A 22,605-nucleotide genomic window follows, 5' to 3' on the forward strand; every position below is an offset into this window, starting at 1 on the left:
TTGAATCAATCAACGTCCTATTCCTATGTATGCAGTTACCGACGTCACGCGATAAACACTGTGCATTGTTTTTATCCTTTATAGGTTTCGAAGAGTTTAAATTTAAAAAGAAAATAGCTATTTTTCATGAAATTTTATTTCCATACTTGTAATAGCTTATACGTTGACTAAGTAATGACTTAATTTAATTAATTCCTGCCGATTTCAATCGTCCGTCTTCGCAATGGATTAGACTCGATACCCTTACGGTGTCTTTTGCGAAAAGTCGTTTGTTAACCTGAATCATGTGATCAAACGGGAGCTTCATCGTCAAATCGTGCCTGTAGCGCACGTCCTCCTGTCGTATCTTGGTTTCGAAATGAAAATTCCTGACAAGATAAGTCAGCATCACTTTCATGCTGAACATAGCGTAGCGCCAACCTGAAAGCAAAACACTTGAATCAATATTCATTTCCTCCGAACAGACTCGAAGGAAAGCAAAAATAAAAGCACCTACCAATACATATCCTATTCCCCCCACTGAACGGTAGGAACGCAAATGGATGTCGATCCTTGGCGCGCTGTGCGGAAAAACGCTCCGGTTCGAATTTCTCGGCATCCGGACCCCACACGTCCTTTCGCCGGTGCAGGGCGTAGAAATTCATAACGAAAATGTTCCCCGGCGGCACTTTCACACCATCGATTTCCATTTCTGCCATATTTTCACGCGATACGTTCGGTGCCACGGGACAGTGCCGTAAGCATTCCTTCAGGAACATATCCAGGTAAACTAGTTGTTTCAAAATGTCGGGATTGATTTCCACCTCCTCATTCGGAATGAACTCCATTATTTCGGCGTACAGTTTCTCCTGAACGTCCTGGTGGAAACATAGGAACAGACAGGCGTGTGCTATCAGTAAGCCGGATGTGTCGTTGGCCTGAAAATGCATGGAAAAAATATTCATAATATGAACAGTGAATTGTGATGTATGAATCTTACTCCTGTAACGACCGCATAGATGTTGTCGATAATCTCGGTCTCACTGAAGGTTTTTCCGTCCTGGGAAACACTCAATAGTTGATCTATCAAAATTCTTGGTTTATGGATGTCGTCATCTTCATTGTTATTATTATCACCACACATCTGTTTCCTTCGTTCCGAAACGATCTAAAAGTAAAAATAATATCAATCCTTTGGAAATCACGTTAATATCTTCCTATATGAGTTACCCAACAAAGATTGCATTAGAGTTTGTGCATTAGCAAAACTGCTGGAACGTAACTAATTTACTACAATTTACTAAGTACTTAACAATAGAACCCCAAATGGAACTCGATTGTCGTATAACTGTTGTATTATTTATTAAGCGATATGCTATAGACGCTTTGTGAAGATTGTCGGTTTCGCGGATGTGTAGTAGTCGGAGAATCACATGAAGAGGAGAGGCGATTGAAACAGATAAAGACTGGATGGGGGAGAAAAAACTGGCGATAGCCCATCATAAAACGCAGATGATTGATTAGCAACTTAAAGAAAATGTGACAGGCGAAAATTATGGTCTTGAAGCGCAACGTAAAGCAACTGGACGTGATAATCGAAGACAAACTGAATTTAAATAGTCACGTCGATTATGCCTGTGAGAAGACAGCAAAAGTTACCTGGTTAAAATCATGCCGAACAATTCGGTGATAAGCAGTAGAGAGGAAACTTCTTGCGAGCGTATCAACGACAACTCTCCGATATGTCAAGCCTGGTTCCCAGTTAGAAAGACGAGAAGAACAAAGTCTTGTTTGAACAGCACGTTCAGGTTGATGAGTATGAAAGTGGCTAGCGCCTAGCGAACCATTTCGTTGGAAGCAGTCTACCTCATTGCCTGAATGATCCCCATTATATTACTACTGGAGGAGGTACTGGTCTGCTATAAGAACAGAAACACGAGTGGATTTCGACGAAGAACGAGGATTAACTCCATAGAAAAAGTGTCAAGCGAAAAGAGACAACGCGACAAATCGAAAATGAACACACCGATTAATCATGGACCTGATCACGTGGATGAACAGGAAGCACGGAGAATTTCACTTCCACCTGACGCAATTTCAGATACAACTGTTCCTCTCTGTCCAGACAAACGATTCAGCTCAAGGCAATAAGAGATAACATCGTCCACATAATATACCGCGATGAAAATACGAGGAACACCATTAACGGAGCTGTGGGGTAGTTAAATACCTCCCTTGCTTTATTTTAAAGCGATGAACCAGCAAAGTACAAACAATAAAGATTAATAGCCTACTTATCTGTAGACTTGAGTGGAGACTTTTCGGCTACACACTGGCAAGTGAGCCACTCCGCAGCTCACTCGGCATCTTTCTACAATTAGCAGCGTAGCAGGTATCAGGTTTACTCCAACGATTTGTCCGAGTAATCCTGTAACTCTGGAATCAAACGTCATTCATTTTGAAATCAAATTTGTAAAAATCGGTCAAAAATTCGCTGAGAAATAGTGTTGTGACATTAACTTAGGAACTTGGCAAGATGTCCCTTTTCAAGTTATTTCAAGAACCGTGATTGGTGAAGATCTAGGTCCGCAAAACCAAGTAATGTGATTTTAATATAAATTGCGTCATTTGGGCATCATGAGAGAACCAGTTTATATAGGAATTGGCTGTGTGACCGCACTGATCAACCCGTGATTCCGGAACTGCAAATCCGATCAACTAAAAATTGAAGAATAGTTTTTGGGAACATTACCATCACAGAAAAAAATATTTTGTAATTTTAAGTTTATTTTCATGCACATATTTGGAGCATGAATATAAATGTAAAATTAAGTTCCACCACAAATACACACGACTTGTCGTGCTTTCTACAACGAATTTTATTATAATTTTACATGTGGATTGAAAATTCCAGTTTCCTTAAACAGAAAACCAACGCACTTCAATGTATTTTTACTCGAATACTGCTGTAAAACAAATGACAAGTAATATTACACGAATGAAAGTGTAAAATTGTATGCTGTTTGATGCTCCAATTGATTTTAACGTAATTTTCAATCAAATTTTTGATTCAATCTTGTTATGTTTACATTCGTATTGATTTATATGTCGTTTAAATTTCATTATTTTTTGGTGTGATTCTTTTGAAACTAAGTTTGTGGAAATCGGTCCAGCCGTCTCTGAGGAAATTGAGTGCTAACCAGCACATCAGGATCGCTGCCAGTAACATCTACTAGTAATGGCCAACATCAACGGACAGGACACGGATCACGAATTGGACAGCGACTTTGGGCTGACAAGCGCTTCAAATTGTTGGTGGTACTGGGCTTGGTTGCACCATTAGCACTACTCCCGTGAAGGATCAGGAATCAGGAATCAGAATATATTGGCTCAAATGGCACGTTCCCCGTACATAGTCGGGGATTTGACCTCTCTTCTTGCATAGATCACCATGGGATCCCAAGAGGCGACTACGTAACAAACAAGAAACACATACGCAGTATTGGCAGCGAATCCGTTCGCCAGGGGTGGTTTGGTAAGGTGATCGTCCCCAGCAGCAGCTGAAGTTATTCAGCATAAGCAGGAGAAGGAAAAGAAGCAGCAGCAGCACCAGAAACAGCCAGAGTAGAGCGAGGTGAGCAAAACTATACAGACATCGAAAGTAGTGGGAGCGAAAATCTTAATGGAGAAGCTTTACAAGTGCGTCGAAGCGAAAAACAATGTCCATAAGGACATCAAGAAGATGGTTCTTAGAATCCAAAAGACGAGTAGGACAAGGCAACGTTGAGGGATGATGTTGATGAGCGTGCATTGTTCTTGGCTGAGGTAACCCACCCCACTCGAAGCAGGGGAATGTGAAGTTGGTTGGAGTGGAGAACACACCAGTTTCCTGGACTCCAAAGAGGGTAAGAACCTGGTGTTATTGAGGGCGGCTAAGGCCGCGTTTACACACGAGATACTGCTGAGCAAGTCCACGTGCTACGAGCAGCTGTACAGAGCAGGAGACGCTAACCCCTTAGAGCAATGCTTACCGAGTCGTGATGACCAAGATCTAGGGTCCAACGACGTCAACTGAAGCATGCGCTGACAAACTGATAATTTCCCGAAGCACGACCCAGTCGCATGGCCGACTACATCGTACGTTGATGTATACGGTGGAAATGCTGGTGACAACCGAGTCTCCAACCACGAGCTCTTTATAGTGGGGAAGGGTTAGAAGCGAGGAAAGCCCTATCCTGGTGTTTCCGAACATGTTCAGCATAGTTCTACACAAATGTCTGGGCGAAGACTACTTCCCGGATAGATGGAAGATCCAGCATCGTATCAGCCTGTATGCCTGTTGGGTACTCTTGGAAAACATCTGGAAAGGGTCGTGATCAACAGACTGACGATCTACGCTGAAAATGAGAACGAACTACCGCAGTGGCAGTTCGGATTCCGGAAGCTGAATTCGACGGTGGACGCCATACGCACAGTCATCACTACTGCGCCGTGGCAACGATCGACGTGAAGAACGCGTTCAATAGCGCCAACTGGGTTGCTGTCTGCGTTGCTCTACGCAGAATGCGAGTCCCGGACTATTTGTGCAAGGTTCTGAAAAGTTACTCTCAGAACCGAGTACTAGTCTACGAGATGAACATGGGGCAGAGGTCGATTAGGATCACGGCGGGTGTATTCCAGGGCTCCATACTCGACCTAACGCTCTAGAATTTAATGTACAACGGAGTGTTAACACTTGTCAGTTTGGCATATGACCCGAGCAACACCGATTCTTGACTAACAGTTTCTGCAACATAATTCGTTGAAAAGAAGTGTAAACCAACCACTATTCAACTGATTTAGCAACCAAAAAAGCGCACCCACCAGCAAAAGTTTAAGGCTATTCAACAAATCGCTGTCATTACATGTTGCAAGTGTTGCTTGGAGACGTTTTCCTGACAGTAACCTGCGAGACCCTTGAGGAAGGGCGAATGTTGACAATAGGCATCGTGGAAACCTAGATGGCTGATGTCAAGTTGCACCACAACACGGAGATCAGCAACCGAAAGAAATCCAGCATGTCGTGTTCAGCCTGTTGTGTACAGCGGTCGTGCGCTGAAGTACCTGAGTGTAATGGTCGACGAATGATTAAATAACAACAGCCTTGTCGACTATATATGTGAGAAGGCTGTTAGAACAACTAACGCATCACCAGGACATCTCATCCTCTATACTGTTGTATCGCGTACCTGCCTTGGCTACTGCGCTGAACTCAAAGCGGAGGAGGATGAATTTGACGTCCGTGGCGCGAGCATTCGTCGGAGGCGGTATGCGTCATTGCCGGGATGATTTCCATCTGCATCACTCTGGCTGAGAACGTGGAATGCTACAAGTGGAGGAATACACCAAATGCAAGGAGACTGATCAGAGCGGATTTGTTAGCTAAGTGACAGCAAGAGTTGGACAACGGGGAGAGTAGAAGCTGGACCAACCGACTCATCCCAAATGTGTCGCCGTAGAATTTCAATTTGACGAGGTTTTGGTCCGGGCACAGATGCTTCCGGAAGTACCTGCATCGGTTTGGACATGTTTCATCACCTCATTGCCCGGAGTGCATGAGCGTGAAACAGGCACCGGAAAACGGGGTCTTTGAATGCCGTAGGCTCGAAGAAGTTCGAAGTTGCCTGGTGTGACAGTTTACAATATCGTCAAAGAGATGTCCCACGAAGAATATATCTGGGATGATGTCAACAGAGTAGTTACGAGAGCCTTCTCCGAACTGCAGAGCAAGTGGTGAAGGGATCAACAAAGTAGCCCGCTGGTTAAAAAGCCTGAAACCACAAATTGGGTTTCGGGAAAAATTTCGTCCCCGGGGAACACTCCACCGGAGTAGACTAAGTCCACCGCTGGGGATCAGATGAGTAGTACGTGACGTAGCACCGAGACGTCAGGCTCGACCGACTGACCGACACCCTGTCGGGTAGCTCGTGAATAGGCTAGATCCACCGCCGGGAGTTAGAGCGAGTAGATCGCGTCGAACAGATAGCAATGGGTCGTTGAGACGCCAGTGAACCGGAATCTACGCTCTACCCGGAATCTCTAGACAAACCTCAGCACCTACTGGCTGGCGCATTGAGTAGGCTAAGTCCACCGCCGGAGACTAAATCGAGAAGATCGATAAAGCTGGGAGCTAAATGACTCAAGAACGCGAGTATCGGTGTCAAGAGAAACTTCTCCGTTGGGTATCTCTCAGCCCGACTAAGGCGAGTTCACTGCTGGGGACTATCCGAGTAGATCGTGATAAGGCTGGGAGCTGAATGACTTACGGGAACAAAAGCTAAATGGCTCATGGAATCAGCAGATAAAGACTGAGACGAGAGCTAAAAGGAAGAGACTCAACTACACGGAAGAAGGGCGCAAAAAGTGTAAGGTGTGTTTTTTATGGTTTGGTCCCACAGAGTGGCAAAACATTTCAGGTCAGGCTTTTTAACCTTACTATAAAAAACACACGCATACCTCAGCTAAAGTGTGCCCAAGTAAGTTGAAGATAATCGTTGAGGGACTCTTCTCTAAGCACGATTCGACTACCTGGTTACAGACACTGTACAGTGAAGAAGAAGGGGCGAACACAGACTAACGACGAGCTCGAAGAATTGTTGAGGCTACTGAAATCCCCGATAGCCGCCGGTCCGGATGGAATACCAAACGTGGCGCTGAAAGCTGCTATCTTGACATATCCGGACATGCTCAAGACGGTGCTGTAGAAGTGTTTAGATGAAGGTAACTTCCCAGAAATATTAAAAGGTACAAAGCCTGGTTCTGCTGCCAAAGCCAGGGAAGCCACAGCCTATATGTTTGCTGGGTATAATTGGAAAACTCCTGGAAAGAATCATCCTTAACAGACTGACGAAATGCTTGGAGGTTGAATGAGAACTGTTCAAGATGCAGTTCGGATTCCGTAGAGGAGTATCGACACTGGAGAGTGCTGAGAAGGCGTCTAAACAGAAGCGAAGAGGAGATGGATTCTGTGCTGTCGTCACGATAGATGTGAAGAATGCATTTAACAGCGCCAGCTGGGAAGCCATCGCTGCAGCACTGCACAGAGTGAGGATTCTCGACTATCTATGCCAAATCCTGAAGAGCTACTTCCAGAGCAGAGTGCTGCTGTACGAGACGAACAAAGGGCAGAAATCAATGCGAGTCACAGCGAGCGTTTCTCAGGGCTCGATTCTAGGTCCAGAAATCAATGCGAGTCACAGCGAGCGTTTCTCAGGGCTCGATTCTAGGTCCAATACTTTGGAACGGGATATACGATAAGGTCTTAATACTACGTCTACCCAGGAAAGTGAAAATCGTGGGTTTCGCAAACGACGTGTCACTAACGGTGATGGATGAGACACTTGAAGAAGTGGAGGTGTCGGTGACGGAGACAATAGACGCGATCGAGAGCTGGATGAACCGGGTCAAATCAAATAGCTAACCACAAGACAGAGGTGTTGTTGGTCAGCACCTGCTAAGCGGTTCAGCGGATGCACATCGACGTCTGTGGGCAAGTGATTACATCGAAGCGTGCACTAAACAAACTGGAAGTGGTAATCGACGGCCGGTTGAGCTTCAACAATCACGTCGACTACGCCTGCGAAAAGTCGACGAAGGCAACGAACGCAATAACGAGAATCGTCGGTCCGAGAAGCAGCACGAGACGTCTGCTATCTACTGTTTCGTCATCGATACTACGATATTGAGTTCCTGCCTGGGTGCTGCATTGCAAACCTAGCGGAACTGTGAAAAATTGAACAGGACATTCCGGCTGATGGCCGTACGAGTCGCCAGTGCTTACAGAACAATATCGTCGGAGGCAGTATGCATTATCGCTGAGATGATCCTCATCCGCATCGTTCTGGCGGAGGATATCGAGTGCTACAATCAGAGAAACACTAGAAACGTGAGAAAGATGGTAAGAATCGATTCGATTGCGAGGTGGCATCAGGAATGGGGCAAACGGAGAATGGAAGGTGGACCTACCGGCTCATCCCAAATGTGTCGGCTTGGGTGCGTAGGAAGCATGGAGAGACTTCTATTTGACACTCCAAGTAACATTTAAAGTTTTCTACCATACTGAAAGGACAATCTAAGTTCTAAGAGCTGCTTCCAGAGGGACACAAAACTTCAATTGTCATTTGGAACAGCTCCTGTCGGGCCACGGCTGCTTCAGCTGTACGCACCGTCACCGTTGTACACGGATTGTGAGAATGTCGAGGAAACACCGGAGCATGTGGTCTTCGAATGTCCGAGGTTCGAAGTGACATACAGGGAGATGCTTGAAACAGGAGAACCGGACATCAACCCTGGTAATGTTGTCAACAGAACGACAAGCGACGTAAACATGTAGAACGCGGTCATCAGAGTGGTGACGCAGATCATTACCGTCTTACAGCGAAAATAGCATGATGAATGGCGAGCAACGGTTTCAAGAGAGCAATCACCGGGAAACTCTCCGTCGGAGTATGCTAGATCCACCCTCGGGAATAGTCGAGTAAACTGTAACTAATCACCGTATATGGGTAGTCGGTATGCCAGCGAACCGGACGCAACGTTCCATCCGGAATCGCCGAACGAACCACAACAACGTACCGATTGGCCCGAGAGAAATATAGTGAAAACAAAAGAAGAATCGATATCGGGAGAACTTCCTGTGCCGGGGAACTCTCCGACGGCGTATGGTAGATTCACCGCCGGAGATGAGACTGAGTAGACCGCGACGAGACACCACTGGTCGCGGGTCGTCAAGGCGGGTGCCATGTTCCACCAGAACGTCGAGCTGACGTCGGCACCTGGCTAGTACGCTCAGTTTCGAGAAAACTTCTCTCGCCGTAGAATTCTCCGTCGGGAGAGGCTAGCTCCATCGTCGGGCAGTAGACCGAGTTAGTTCAGGAACAAGTTAGAGCCCAACGAGAAAGTGGTGATAAATGATGCGTGAAGGGAACCAAAGAGCCTAAAGGAATTGCAGTGTTGAATGACACCGGATAGAGAGCCACTGGGCACAAGAAGTTTCGATACTGAATAGCACAAAGGAGCCGAGAAGCCACCGTGAATCAGATGATGGCGTTACCTCTTTTTACCTGACTTCTATGCGACTCATTTTACAGGAATATACCCGAATCAAAACAACTAAGCTCTTACCACCGTTGCCGGCAACGATCCTAATCTAGTGTTCTGTATCCATTTTATGAAGTGATTTTTTGCGACTGTTGCAAGCTAATGAAAAATGCTAGTATCAAAATAATATTATTATGGTTCATAAGTAAACACTGGAGTAATTTGGGTCCAGTATGCAGTGGGCTAGACATCTAAAATTTAACATCTCCAGCATCAGATTTCCAATCAAAACAATATTCTGGCTGTTCGGCCATCTATGGGAGCTGTTCATCAATGTCAGCTTCTTTCTCCGAACAGCCTAGATAAGCCGTGTAGTGTCGGTAGTGGTTGTTTCAACCGGCTAAGAATTACACTACGGACTACCTGTTCCGGTGGTAACACCAAACAGGGAACCCCAATTCCATAGTGTCATGCGACCCGTGCTATGGGTAAAATTATTGAGGGGGTTTAAAATATTCTCAATGGCGAACGGAGCCTGGGAAGAGCCGGGCGAACTCCCCAGTAACTGACTGTGGTCCACTAGGAGGTTGATAACTCTATTATCTTTCTCCGGACAAAACCAGCCTAGAGGCGGTGTGGCATCCGGCGGGTTGAAGTATGTCAACCAAGAATTGATTCACTGGGTTCCTGTTCCCATGTCGTAGGAAGCGACTGAAAACAGGAGTCCTCAAGTCAAGGTGTTACTCCGTGCCGAGGACTGAATGGCTGGCAGGACTAAAATATGCCAGTCGCGCACGGAGTGTCGTGGGTCTTACCCTTGTTGTGTTATGCGAATATCTGACACAGTGGAAGTTCGTTTCTTCGCAAATCGTGGGATTCAAATGATGTTCATGCGATTATAAGCCAACGTGTTTGGTATCTTCTAGTTGCTGTACAACAAGTGCTGATGATGAAATGTGTAGTGGTGTATTCGAATATGGTTAGAGTAGCACAAATAAATCTTCAGCATAAACGTACAGCAACTATGAATCTATCTCGCCTTGTGCAGGAAGGGAAAGATTCCATAGCTTTGATTCAAGAACCGTATTTCCATAAAGGAAACTTCTATGTTGGAAAGCTACTTAACCCCGTCTTCGTAGCTTTCAACAAAAATGGCATGACAAATCCACGTGAAATGCCTCGTGCAGGTATACTTGCGAATAGTGCAATTGACGCTTGTCTTATATCGGACCTCACAACTCGTGATATTTGTACTGCCATGGTAAATCTGACTGTTGACAACATAAACAAGAAATACGTCTATTGTTCGGCATATTTGCCGCATAATGAACCATCACCTTCTGATGATTTCAAAAGGGTTGTATCATACTGTGGCAGAAATGGGTTTCCTCTCATAATCGGCAGTGATGCAAATTCCCACTACATAATTTGGGGCAGCTCTGATATCAATTTGAGAGGCACCGAATTGATGGAATACTTCAGTAGTACAAATCTGCATATTCTTAATGCAGGAAACCGCCCAACTTTTGCACGAGCTGGCAGAGAAGAGGTGTTAGATGTAACTCTCTGCTCTGACAGTATTACGCATGAGTTGACAAACTGGCTCGTACCAAACGAGCTCGAACCGTCGTTATCTGATCATAAGTACATCGTCTTTGATCATTTAAACGTCTCGCTAGATATCGTCACCTATCGTAATCCCAAATCTACGAACTGGGACCTCTACGAAGAGGGCTTGGCGACTAGGTTTCATGGGTATCTTCCGACGATTGAATCTCCAAGTGATTTGGATGAGGTCGTGGATAAAACAAGCTCACTCATAGTAGCAGCATACCAAGAAGCTTGTCCGCTTCGAGTTATGCGTGCTTCTAGAGGAACACCTTGATGGAATACCGAACTTGTTCGACTCAAAAAGTTATGTAGGAGAGCTTGGAATCGCACGCAGGGACGGGTCGAAGGCATTTAAGTTGGCTCGCAAAGCATACAGAAATGCCCTTCGATCCTCTGTGCGAAGTGGTTGGAAAAGCCTCTGCACAAATGTCTCAAGTCTCAACGAGACTAGTAGATTAAATAAGTTACTTTCGAAGTCGAAAGACTTTCATGTCAGTTCCATTAGAACTGCTAATGGTGAATACTCGTCTGACGAAGATGTAGTACTCAACTATCTTTTTGATACACACTTTCCAGGTTGTACGGAGCCATCACTGACGACTGCCCTTGAGTTCTTTTCAGGCAGTTCTGATTCTTGGGCATTTGCTCGTAGAATTGTGACAACCGAATCGATCAAATGGGCGATTGAAAGTTTTGCTTTTGCGTATAAGTCTCCGGGAAAGAACGGAATTATTCCAGTTCTACTACAAAAAGGATATGAACACTTCAAGCATATTTTGAAAAAGGTTCTTACTTGCAGTCTTGCAACAGGATACATTCCATTAGCGTGGCGGGAAATAACTGTCAAATTCATTCCCAAAGGTGGCCGCGTCACTTATGAGGAGGCAAAGAGCTTTAGACCGATCAGTCTGACCTCCTTCCTTCTCAAATTAGTGGAACGTTTAATCGACCACTACATTCGGGATGGTAGCTTGGGCGAGCACCCGCTGCATGCAATGCAACATGCATATCAGCGGGGGAAGTCTACTACCACCCTGTTACACAATGTTGTCTACAACATTGAAAAAGCTTTTTCACAAAAGCAATCAAGTTTAGGAGTTTTTCTCGATGTTGCAGGTGCCTTTGACAACGTGTCTTTCGGATCCATTTTGGAAGCAGCACGAGATCATGGAGTACCTTCATATATCACGAACTGGATACACGCAATGCTTAGCAACCGACATCTGTGCTCATCGTTAAGACAAGTAGAGATGAGGAAACTGAGTGTCTGCGGATGTCCTCAAGGTGGTGTGCTGTCACCACTTCTATGGAACCTTGTCGCCGATAGCTTGTTGAGAAAACTAAATGAGCTTGGGTTTCCGACGTATGGTTTCGCCGATGATTATCATATAATGATCACTGGTATTTGCATTAACACACTTTTTGATTTGATGCAACAAGCCTTATGTGTTGTTGAGCGGTGGTGTCTTCATGTTGGACTATCAGTTAATCCAAATAAAACCTCAATAGTGCTTTTCACGCAACGAAGGATTACAACCGGCGCTCGTCCATTGCAGTTTTTTGACACTGAAATTATTGTCGAAGATCAAGTTAAGTACGTAATTCTCGACTCAAAACTTAATTGGACAGCTCACATCGATTTCAGGATCAAGAAAGCTTGCATGGCCTTTGGCCAATGTAGACGGGCTTTCGGCAAATCTTGGGGACTCGAACCCAAGTACATTCAGTGGATCTACACAACAATTGTTAGACCAATACTGGCATACGGGTGCCTTGTTTGGTGGCAGAAGGGAGAAGTCATGACAATCCAATCAAAGTTAAACCATCTTCAGAGGATGGTCTTGATGGCGATGACTGGTGCGTTCTCGACAACACCTACTGCTGCTCTCGAGGCACTATTGAACATAAAACCACTACATGTGTTTCTGAAACAAGAAGCACTTTCTTGTGCATACCGTCTTAAGGTTACTGGGCTCTGGAACAGTAACCCAATAGATCGTGTAACTAGCCACACAAGACTGTGGCCCCAAATGGTTACTTGGGATGAATATACACTTGCTCCCAGTGACCTTACCACTCACATGTAGTTTTCCTTGAAGAATACGTAGTTTGTTATACGGACGGTTCTTTGTTGGAGGGCCGAGCCGGTGCTGGTGTCTATTGTCATGAGATGAGATTAAACCAATCTCATTCGCTTCGTAGATACTGTACCGTATTCCAAGCAGAAATCTTTGCGATTCTGTGTGGCGTACAATCCGCACTTCAACAAGGAATTTGCGGTAAAAGAATCTATTTTTGCTCTGACAGTCAGGCTGCCCTGAAAGCACTTAGTTCGGCAGATTCGAGATCGAAATTAGTAATCGCACGTCGAACTCAAATCGAAGAACTTAGCATTTCAAGTGTAGTTGAAGTGTTCAGGGTAGTGGACAGTCACATCAACAGCTCGTCCGATAATTATCGGAAAAGCGAAGACTTATCGCGAGTGGCTATTTAATTTAGCAAAATCGGAAACAAATATGTGCTAGTGATCAAAAATTTAATGGAGTTACTTGTTTATTTTTGTCTGATAACACATTATTTTATGTTTCATGATCAAGTGTTATCGTGCGGAAGAAGTCTTTTCTACCGCCATTGGTAAAAATATTAACCACACCAATACTTAGTTGTTCAACTCACTGGAGGCAATTCCCATTCCTGTGAGTTCTAACACTTAAGTTCCAGCCAAAGAAGGTAGATAAATATTTCTTATCGTGTTTTGCTATTTCCCTTGGGCGCCCACAAGGTAGGTATCGGATCGTAAGTAAATTTGCAAAGCTTTTAAGCTCGTTAATAATTGATATCGACACTCATTCTCCAAATTTAAATAGAGAAAATCGTTTTGTGTATCAGTATACTATCTCAATTTCGCTCAATTGAGAATTGGAGACTGAGTCATATGATTATATGTATTCTCGACTCATCCGTATTTTAACTCTCTCAGAGTTCCAGGCATTAGCTATAACACTACTTTGATCATTTTCTTCTGGAATTGGTTGATAGTGTCTGTTGATTATCACAAATGTAGACAAATACTCTTCGCATCAGATCAATCTCACTGAAATGAGAATTGAGCACAGAGAGCTAATATCGATCTTTCATGGCGTATCTGTGATATCACTCTCTTAGGGCGCCAGCCAAATGGTACAACACCATTTCGTTCTTTTCCATCTAGACGCGGTTGTAAGCAGATCGAGTATCCTATTCTGGAAAATTTCTGGTTAACAATGGCTACCAATCAACACCATTGTTCTGATAACAATCCGGACACTAGAACCGATCTCTCTGAGGGTGATCAATTGTTGCCTAAAGTGAACTCGGTTTCAGATAAAAACGGAATGTCAATTTCGGAAAATGTTGTGGTAGGGGCCATTAACGGACAAGATGAGGTTAACGTGGATGTGGATGCATCTGATTTAACAGATGCAGCAGCATCCGGTCAACCGAAAGTTGTTCCCGAGAAAGCAAAAAATTTCGATAAAAATCAACGTAAGAAACTAAACCGCAAGAAAGTTTCTTTAACTTCTACTACAGAAACAGCACAAAAAAGTGTCGATGTTCAACAAGACTTAAGATTTCAAGTTCGTATGTTGAACGGGTATTTCACAAAAAACCTGACAGATGCTCTTATTAGAGATCTAAATCGTATGCTGTTTTCTCCAGCTACGAATTCATTTATACCTAGTTTTCGGGGGTATGGGCTCAGGTACGGCTTAATCTGGTTCTCTCCAGAGAATCAGGAAAGCTGTGCCTGGCTTAAGCGTGCTTTAGAGACAATAAATGAAAAGGCTGGTGATTGCAAGTTCATCTTGGAACCATTCGGCTTACAACAAAACAAAATAAGCATCATCATACCGTGGGATGCAAACGAGCGACTATCGAACAGTGACATTTTGATGCGCTTACAGTTTCAGAACCCTCAGCTTTCTGTACATCGCTGGCGGCATCTTAAAACAAAGCCTATTTCTACAGAGAGCTACTTGCTGTTTTGCAGCGTGGACTGCGACTGTTTAAAACTCCTTGAACAGGTTAAGTTTCGTTTAAACTACGGTTTCCGGAAGCTATATGTGCGATTAATACAACGGTATTCTTCTAATTTCGCCAAAGCTACCAACTAGTGAGGCTATCCTTTATGAATCTTGATACCCTTTCGGGGGTGTCTGATTTACAGACAACTTAAACAACATATTGAATACCTCTTCGGGGGTATTCACATGCCTCTCATATCCTCTAGGGGATGTCTGATTTCTACAAATTAGATTTGTTACCTTTTCAACAGCACTTTGAATATCTCCTCGGGGGTGTTCAAATGTCTGTAATATATTATTATTAAATACTAAGGGGCGATTCTTCCTCCTTGCTTGACTTTTCAACCAGGTTTAGCGGTTCGTTAAACCTGTTTTAAAGGATACGCGGGGATGAAGAAATGCACCTTCAGAAAAGTACGTTCGTGATATCTTTTACCGGGTGTAATGTCGGCTTTTTCTCCTCCCTTCCCTTTCCCTTTAATCTCCTTTCCTTTCCTTCCTTTTATCTGGTAATGATGAAAAGGCGAGGATGGCGAGGCACAAATCAGGTTGAGAACGTGCCGCCTGAGCCATGGCTTTTGAGCCACTTTCTGAACCCAATAGATCGTGTAACTAGCCACACAAGACTGTGGCCCCAAATGATTACTTGGGATGAATATACACTTGCTCCCAGTGACCTTACCACTCACATGTAGTTTTCCTTGAAGAATACGTAGTTTGTTATACGGACGGTTCTTTGTTGGAGGGCCGAGCCGGTGCTGGTGTCTATTGTCATGAGATGAGATTAAACCAATCTCATTCGCTTCGTAGATACTGTACCGTATTCCAAGCAGAAATCTTTGCGATTCTGTGTGGCGTACAATCCGCACTTCAACAAGGAATTTGCGGTAAAAGAATCTATTTTTGCTCTGACAGTCAGGCTGCCCTGAAAGCACTTAGTTCGGCAGATTCGAGATCGAAATTAGTAATCGCACGTCGAACTCAAATCGAAGAACTTAGCATTTCAAATGCTATCTACCTTCTATGGGTACCCGGTCATTCCGGTATTACTGGAAATGAATGGGCGGACGAATTGGCTAGAGCTGGCGCTGCGACTGATTTCGTTGGTCCAGAACCAGTTCAATCACTGTCAATAAGTTGGATAAAGCACAAGATTCGCTCTTGGGCTGCATTCGAACATGCCAACCAATGGCGTAGCTTGCAAACTTGCGTTCAAACAATGTGCCGGATGTGAGTCCGAAAATGTCAAGAAATTTGTTGCATTTTTCCAAGCACAACTGTAGTATTCTGGTCAGGGCACTGACTGGACATTACAAACTCAATTATCACATAGCTACTATTCAGCGCGCTGAGTATTATTCATGTGATCTTTGTGAATCCGATTACGGAACATCATATCATTTGATATGCAATTGCCCTGTATTAATGCAATTGCGCATCCGGATTTTTGGTTCTCCATACATAGATGAACCTATGTACAGAGAGCTGAAATTTAAGGATATACTTTTGTTCCTAACCCAGTGTGGTAAAGAGCTATAGTTTTTTTAAGCCGTATTTGAATGACAATATCTCTTCGGGGGTGTTGTCGTTCTGTTATCTCAATATCCCCTCGGGGGTGTTGATATATCCGCTCACTGTTTGAATAGAGGTTTTAAATCCCTCCGGGGGTTGGAAGTTTTATTCCTGCTGTTGTAGCACCTGCAGATCGTTCAGCATCACTCCGGGGGTGCAGAATGCTCTGTTTTAATTGTTCTGTGTCGTTGTTTTCCTTACCCCCAACCTTACCACTTCCCCAATCCTTCCCATCAGGAGAATGATGAAAAGACGATTCTTGGCAAGGCACAAATCTCCGATCAACATGGGGAACGTGCCATTTGAGCCAGACGCTACTGATTCCTCTAGTGTTCTGTATCCATTTTATGAAGTGATTTTTTGCGACCGTTGCAAGCTAATGAAAAATGCTGGTATCAAAATAATATTATTATGGTTCATAAGTAAACACTGGAGTAATTTGGGTCCAGTATGCAGTGGACTAGACATCTAAAATTTAACATCTCCAGCATCGGATTTCCAATCAAAACAATATTCAATAGCAACAAATGGGGATATAACGCTTTCGTTTTCCATTTAATTTAGCAAAAATTAGTTCAGTCACCTACAATAAAAAAAGTCGCCATTGCATATTTGTCATTCCAGTTAAGCTGACCCAATCTACAGCATACATTCGCTAGTGCTCAGTTATAAAGTAGAGTTCTGAAGTAATTAGCCTTTCTTTCGTGAGATAAGCCAACAGATTTTTAGAAAGCTTAGCGTAGTTTACGGATAACTTATTATGAAATGTTCACTTCATACTTCATTGTTAATCGTCATCAAGAAAATTAAATAACACTGTGTATTTGGCTTACCCGTTTGAAAAAGTCACACACCAGCTCCCTCGCCTGCATCATCTCGTTGTAGTATCTAGTATGCCGGTAAACAACATCCAGGTAGAGATGAACGCTTACCATTCGCCGTGCTGCCTCGTTGAAAGCTCTGGAATAAAGGGACGTAAGCCAATTTGCTGCCTTTTCAGAATAAATAGGGGAAAGCAGGGACAGTTTGTTCTTGATTTTGTGACTATACATATCGTAGAAACTGCATTGCATATAATAACAATAAAAGTATTTGAAAATTAGCTTTAATAAAACGGTAAAAAACTTTTTAGTTTTTAGGTGGGAAAGTGATGGAACTTACACATCAAGGCTGCGAACAAATTCCTTCTTGCCATTACACTGCAAAATGTCACTTCCCAGAGTGGTTCCGCATGCCATCTCTAGAGTGCAGAGTGTAGTGTACATGTGCATGTTTACCGTTGTCCCATCTAAACAATTGTTCAGCCTATCGATCATCTTACGCGCACATTTTTCGAACATTGGAAAAAATCCATGCAGTATACGCTGATTGAAACAGGGATTAAGGCGTTTGCGCGTCCCACGCCACAGTTTATCTGCGGGATAATAAGATAGACTCTCAAACACATGTTTCCGAAATTTTCGATATACAACTAAAAACACTTTCACACGACATTATCTAAGCATTCGAAATACATACATTTCGATGTAAACAGTCCATGTTCGAATCCAGCAAATCTGTACAAGAAAGGTTTTTCCAAACAATCCGGGCTGGAGAGGATTTGCTGAATTAAGTCCGGATGACACGTGAAGAGCAACAGTTTAGGACCTGCCCACACCTTCACCAGTCGATCATTTTCACTGCAAATTTTCACCATGGTATCAAAACGTTGCACATCACTTTTCCCCAGCATAATGTCTCCATTCCCAAGCAACGGATACACCGGTTTCAATCCAGGCAAACCGTCCGCGAATGCATACTTCCACCGATGACTAAGATAGAGTACACTGCACAACACTGCAATGATCGCTATTAGGACAAACATACTAATCCTGCACAGCACCGGTATCAAACTGAGAAAAACGACACACTTGTGCTAACGGATGGTGTTTGTTTTTCTTGCGCCTTCAATTTGTACTACCTGTACAATAAAACTTACGTCAGTACACTTATCACGGCAATGTCACAACTCAGCCACCCATCTTTATTGGATACCCACAAACGATTACATACGAGATCAACCGTTGGAAAGCGAAGAATTACTGGGCCATGCCAAAAATCACTACGCATTGAAACCAATTAGTTAACTAAACCAACCTGGCGGTCCGAAATTCACCTCCCCCCCCAAAACAACCCGTAAGATAACCGGTATCTAGAGTGCGCGAAAATTATTGACCGCATCGTTACGAATGGTACTCGATTTAAAGCCCCAAGGCTGCACGTACACATAGCCCTGCACATTGTAGTACTTTTCCTAAAATTTACGATATCGTTTCAAAGGAAAGATGTTTAAGTAGGAAGGAAATTGCAAAAATGCACGTTACCTGAATGCTTTCAGTTTTGGCCTTCAAATGTTTCGTTGTCGAACTCGTATACGTATCAGCAAACAGGTTGAAACGGATTTATGCACAGACCATGCCGATGGCAAATATAAAACTGCATAGTGTTACGAAAGTGATAGCGTGTATTGTAAAGAACCCAACGTGAGAATAACAACTTTGTGAAAAATAAATTGAAGCATGTCAGGAATATTTTTCACCCAATAAAATTGGCTATTAACACGGTGCTACCCTTGAATTTTTAACAGTATTGAACTGCTATAACTAATTTGATTTAATCATTCTTTTCAGGTATCATATAATAACAAATAATCCTGATTAAAAGTTATTAAAACATTCAATTAACGGAAAAATAACAATATTCTGAATCAAGATCTGTTTTAATTTTCGCCCCCCCAAATTTTATCTTCGACCCCTCTGCTCTATTGTTTTGCCCCCGTGCATCCAGGCACAATTTCATGAATTCTATCATGCTACAATATCACAGAATAGGCAATAGAGAAAAGATTAGACAAATCCAGGTTGTCTTGTCAATGGCCAAGTATTAAAGAAATAATACGTTAACTTAAAAGCGCTTGTATTCATTCTATCCATTTACGGTTTTGGATTCAAGATAGCTCATTTTCCAAGGTCAACAACTCTACAACGGGTGAAAAATGCTCAAAATATTTGAAAAATCAGGACACCCCATAGCTTCCCTCCACCAAAATAGTTACAGTGAAGATTGTCTGATTCTACCATGAAATGCATTTGGAAACTCTCTTTTTCTTAAAAGTTATTGCCAGCTGAAATAGCCAGTAATAGAAATACCAGCTGATATTCTTTTTGCAAATCGTGCATTAAACAGTTAGATTTTTTGTAGTAGACTAGAAGTAACAAAAGCATTTCACTAGGTTCAGCTAAATCTACATAAATCTCTAAAAAAGCCTTCAATCCCACAAAAGTCGCTGAGATATAATGTGCAAAGTTATTGTGCGGGTTCATGATTTTTTGCAGAATTTTTAATTTAATTTTTCAAAGGTTTTTCTGTGATAGTTTTTTTTTTTTGGTCAAGTCTCCCCACTGCGGGAAAGAATTTTGAAAAATCATACCAAAAAATAATGACATAAAGCATACTGTAATTATTTTTTTCCATGTTGTCGAGATCATTAGGTAGCAGTAAAAAATATAGAAGGGTTACGTTTCATAAATTTCGATTTTTTAAATGCATTCTTTTTAAGAATTAACTGTACTGCATACATTGCATGTTCACACGTCACGAAATCAGTCATATTACTGCTAACTTTGTTTACTAATACTAAAATGTCTAGACTGATGTTTGAGGTGAGATTTTTGTGGCGTGATAATTTTTTTATTTTTCTTCAGCTTATCGCCACTTGCTCAAGTCTCCCCATAAAATCTTGGTCAAGTCTCCCCAACATTGGTTATTGCGTTCAATGCCGTTCACGTTTTAGTAATAACTATTACAATGTTCAAAATCATTTCACTGCTTCATAAGGAAGAAGAAGATATATGAGTACTTTAATAGTAATTTGTAGTCGAGTAGATATGTCCATACAAAGTTTGATAAAAAATATATGATATAATGCAAATTTATTAATTACGGAATATTTTCTATAAAGAAAGGATTTTTCATTCCAATCTTTTAAAATTATCTTAAGGGATCGAAACAAGTACAAAAATATTTTTGAAAAAAAAATTAAGAACCGAATAGAAGACGTCATAGCCAAAAATAGAATCTTGCGCTTGGTCAAATCTCCCCATGTTCCCCTACTCACTTATATTAATCAAAGACAGAAACTCCGTTGTACTTGTTTTCAATAATCCTAATAATACTTTCCAAACGAATTAATTTTCGTCTTGTTTCTCTATAATCTATTAACAATATGAATGGAGAGGATGTATTTTGATAGGTTTTGTCTGCAGAGAACGCTCGAACCTGCTCGATATTTTATATACTTTTTAGAATGCGCATATCATGAATATATAAGGGAATCCAGGGCTATTAAGACCGTGGGGGACCCCTCGATTTCTCAGAAAATCATAAGACTTTTTGACTGTCGTGTATATTTGTGGAAGCGCCATTCTGAAACATTAATTTTGACAGATGAGTCTCATGAATCTTTGTAAAGAATTTCTCCAGTGTTTAAAAATTTATTGCAAGGGATCTAAAAAATTTAATCGAAGCAGTGGAAATGAATTTTATTGCTCCAAAAATAGCTGAGGTTTCAAACTAACAATTAAAACATTTGACCGATAATTTATTTCACGTCTACGCACCTAAAAGGTCGATTTGCTTGGTTAGGTTCTAATAGCACCGGATTCTCCTAAATATTTCTACAACACCAAGAATACGTTTGTGAAATGTTTTAAAAATACTATTCAAGTAGTTTAATTGAATTGTTAATTTTAGAAATCGAGGGCAACTGCGCGAGATTCGAAAATATGTAGATTACAGAGTCTCATTATCTTCACTGCAACTGTTTAGGTGGAGGGCAGTCTTGCAGCGCTCTGATTTTTCCAGCTTTTAAAAAAAAATTGTTTTTTCAGTTAGAGATGTGAACCTAGAAAGTGAGATTTTTCATTCGAAAAACGCGAATAACTCTGTAAATATAAGCAGGGTAGCGTCTTTTACTGTCTACATAACTTTCTAAACCCTTAGAAACAGCGCCTTATATCCCGAAAACCAAAAGTCTCCGAAAGAAATCTTCGCGGTATGTTTTTCTACAACTTTACTGAAGTGAGTATTCTTCTATCTGAATTATTGAAGAAAATAAATTTCGTAACTCACTATTAGGGGGATCAATCATCGATCTGATAGGAACGGGAAAAAGGGGAGCTTCATTTCAAGAAATTTCGGCAGAGATAGCACATATCTAAAATCCATAGTTTTGGCGCAATCAAAAAAGCCTCCTTTTTGCTCTGGATCACGGTGGAACGGGGCGAAGATAGAAACCCATAGAAAGAAAAGAATGCTATATGGGATTTCGCCAGGGGCGAAGATAAGAATTAAGTTTCATTTTGTATTAATTTTCGCCACCTTTTTAAATTGTTCAAACTAAATGAAATAATGGTAATAATAGCGGATGTTCGTTGATTTGTATTCCTGCGATGCTCAAAATCATTACTATCGAATATTCTAAAGCTCAATCATAAAATCTATACATTCCCAGTGATAAAAATCATGAAAATGTTTAGTTTTCAAGAAAATTGGTGCTCTTTCAAGAAAATTGGTGCTCTATTTACGATTAAAAATATGATATGAACTATTCTTATTTAAATTAATGTAGTTTGCATATTTTAATCGTCTTAGTTTGTTTTTTAATATTCGTCGAAAAGTAAAGTCCTGATCGTAAAGCAGATAGCATTATTTGCAGTTATTCTATAAGGGGGCGAAAATTGGGGAGGGGGCGAAGAATGATACGTCTACCCTATATTATTAAATTGGATTTAAAGGGACCATCCACAAACGACCAGCCACAACGTCGAAGTTATTAAAGATAATGACTTAGTATCTTCAGCAAAGTTGTTAGCGAAAGCTTTACAACTTTGTCGAAGACATAATTTTGATATATGCGCTTGCAAGAAAGTTGGTAAATATACCTCACTTTTAGTGAGATTAATCATTAAAATAACAACACAATTTTTCCTATAACATTGGAAAAGCTATTTCGCAAAAGCAATCAAACTTAGGTTTTTTTCTCGATATTGTAGGTGCTTTTGACAACGTGTCTTTTGAGTCCATTTTGGAAGCCTCGCACGGTCATATAGTATCTTCACATATTACGCAATGCTTAGCAACCGACATTTGTACTCATCGTTAAGACAAATAGAGATAATAAAACTGAGTGTCTGCGGATATCCTCAAGATAGTGTGATGTCACCACTTCTATGGAACCTGGTCGCCGATGACATATTGAGAA

The 22,605-nt window shown here is 42.0% G+C and overlaps 1 protein-coding gene across 1 annotated transcript; it reads right to left on the reverse strand.

Moving 5' to 3' along the window:
* Positions 1–147: 147 nt before the first annotated feature.
* On the reverse strand, positions 148–18,171 carry LOC131678722 (probable cytochrome P450 313a4). The gene is made up of 6 exons (XM_058959000.1): positions 17,823–18,171; positions 17,466–17,718; positions 17,138–17,264; positions 980–1,147; positions 497–917; positions 148–420 (listed from the first exon to the last, which is right to left on the reverse strand). Exons 1-6 carry the CDS (start codon positions 18,166–18,168, stop codon positions 185–187), a joined length of 1,551 nt encoding a protein of 516 aa, XP_058814983.1. The 5' UTR covers positions 18,169–18,171; the 3' UTR covers positions 148–184.
* Positions 18,172–22,605: the final 4,434 nt, after the last annotated feature.

The sequence above is a fragment of the Topomyia yanbarensis genome, chromosome 2, assembly GCF_030247195.1.
Source record: "Topomyia yanbarensis strain Yona2022 chromosome 2, ASM3024719v1, whole genome shotgun sequence".
Taxonomy (NCBI): domain Eukaryota; kingdom Metazoa; phylum Arthropoda; class Insecta; order Diptera; family Culicidae; genus Topomyia; species Topomyia yanbarensis.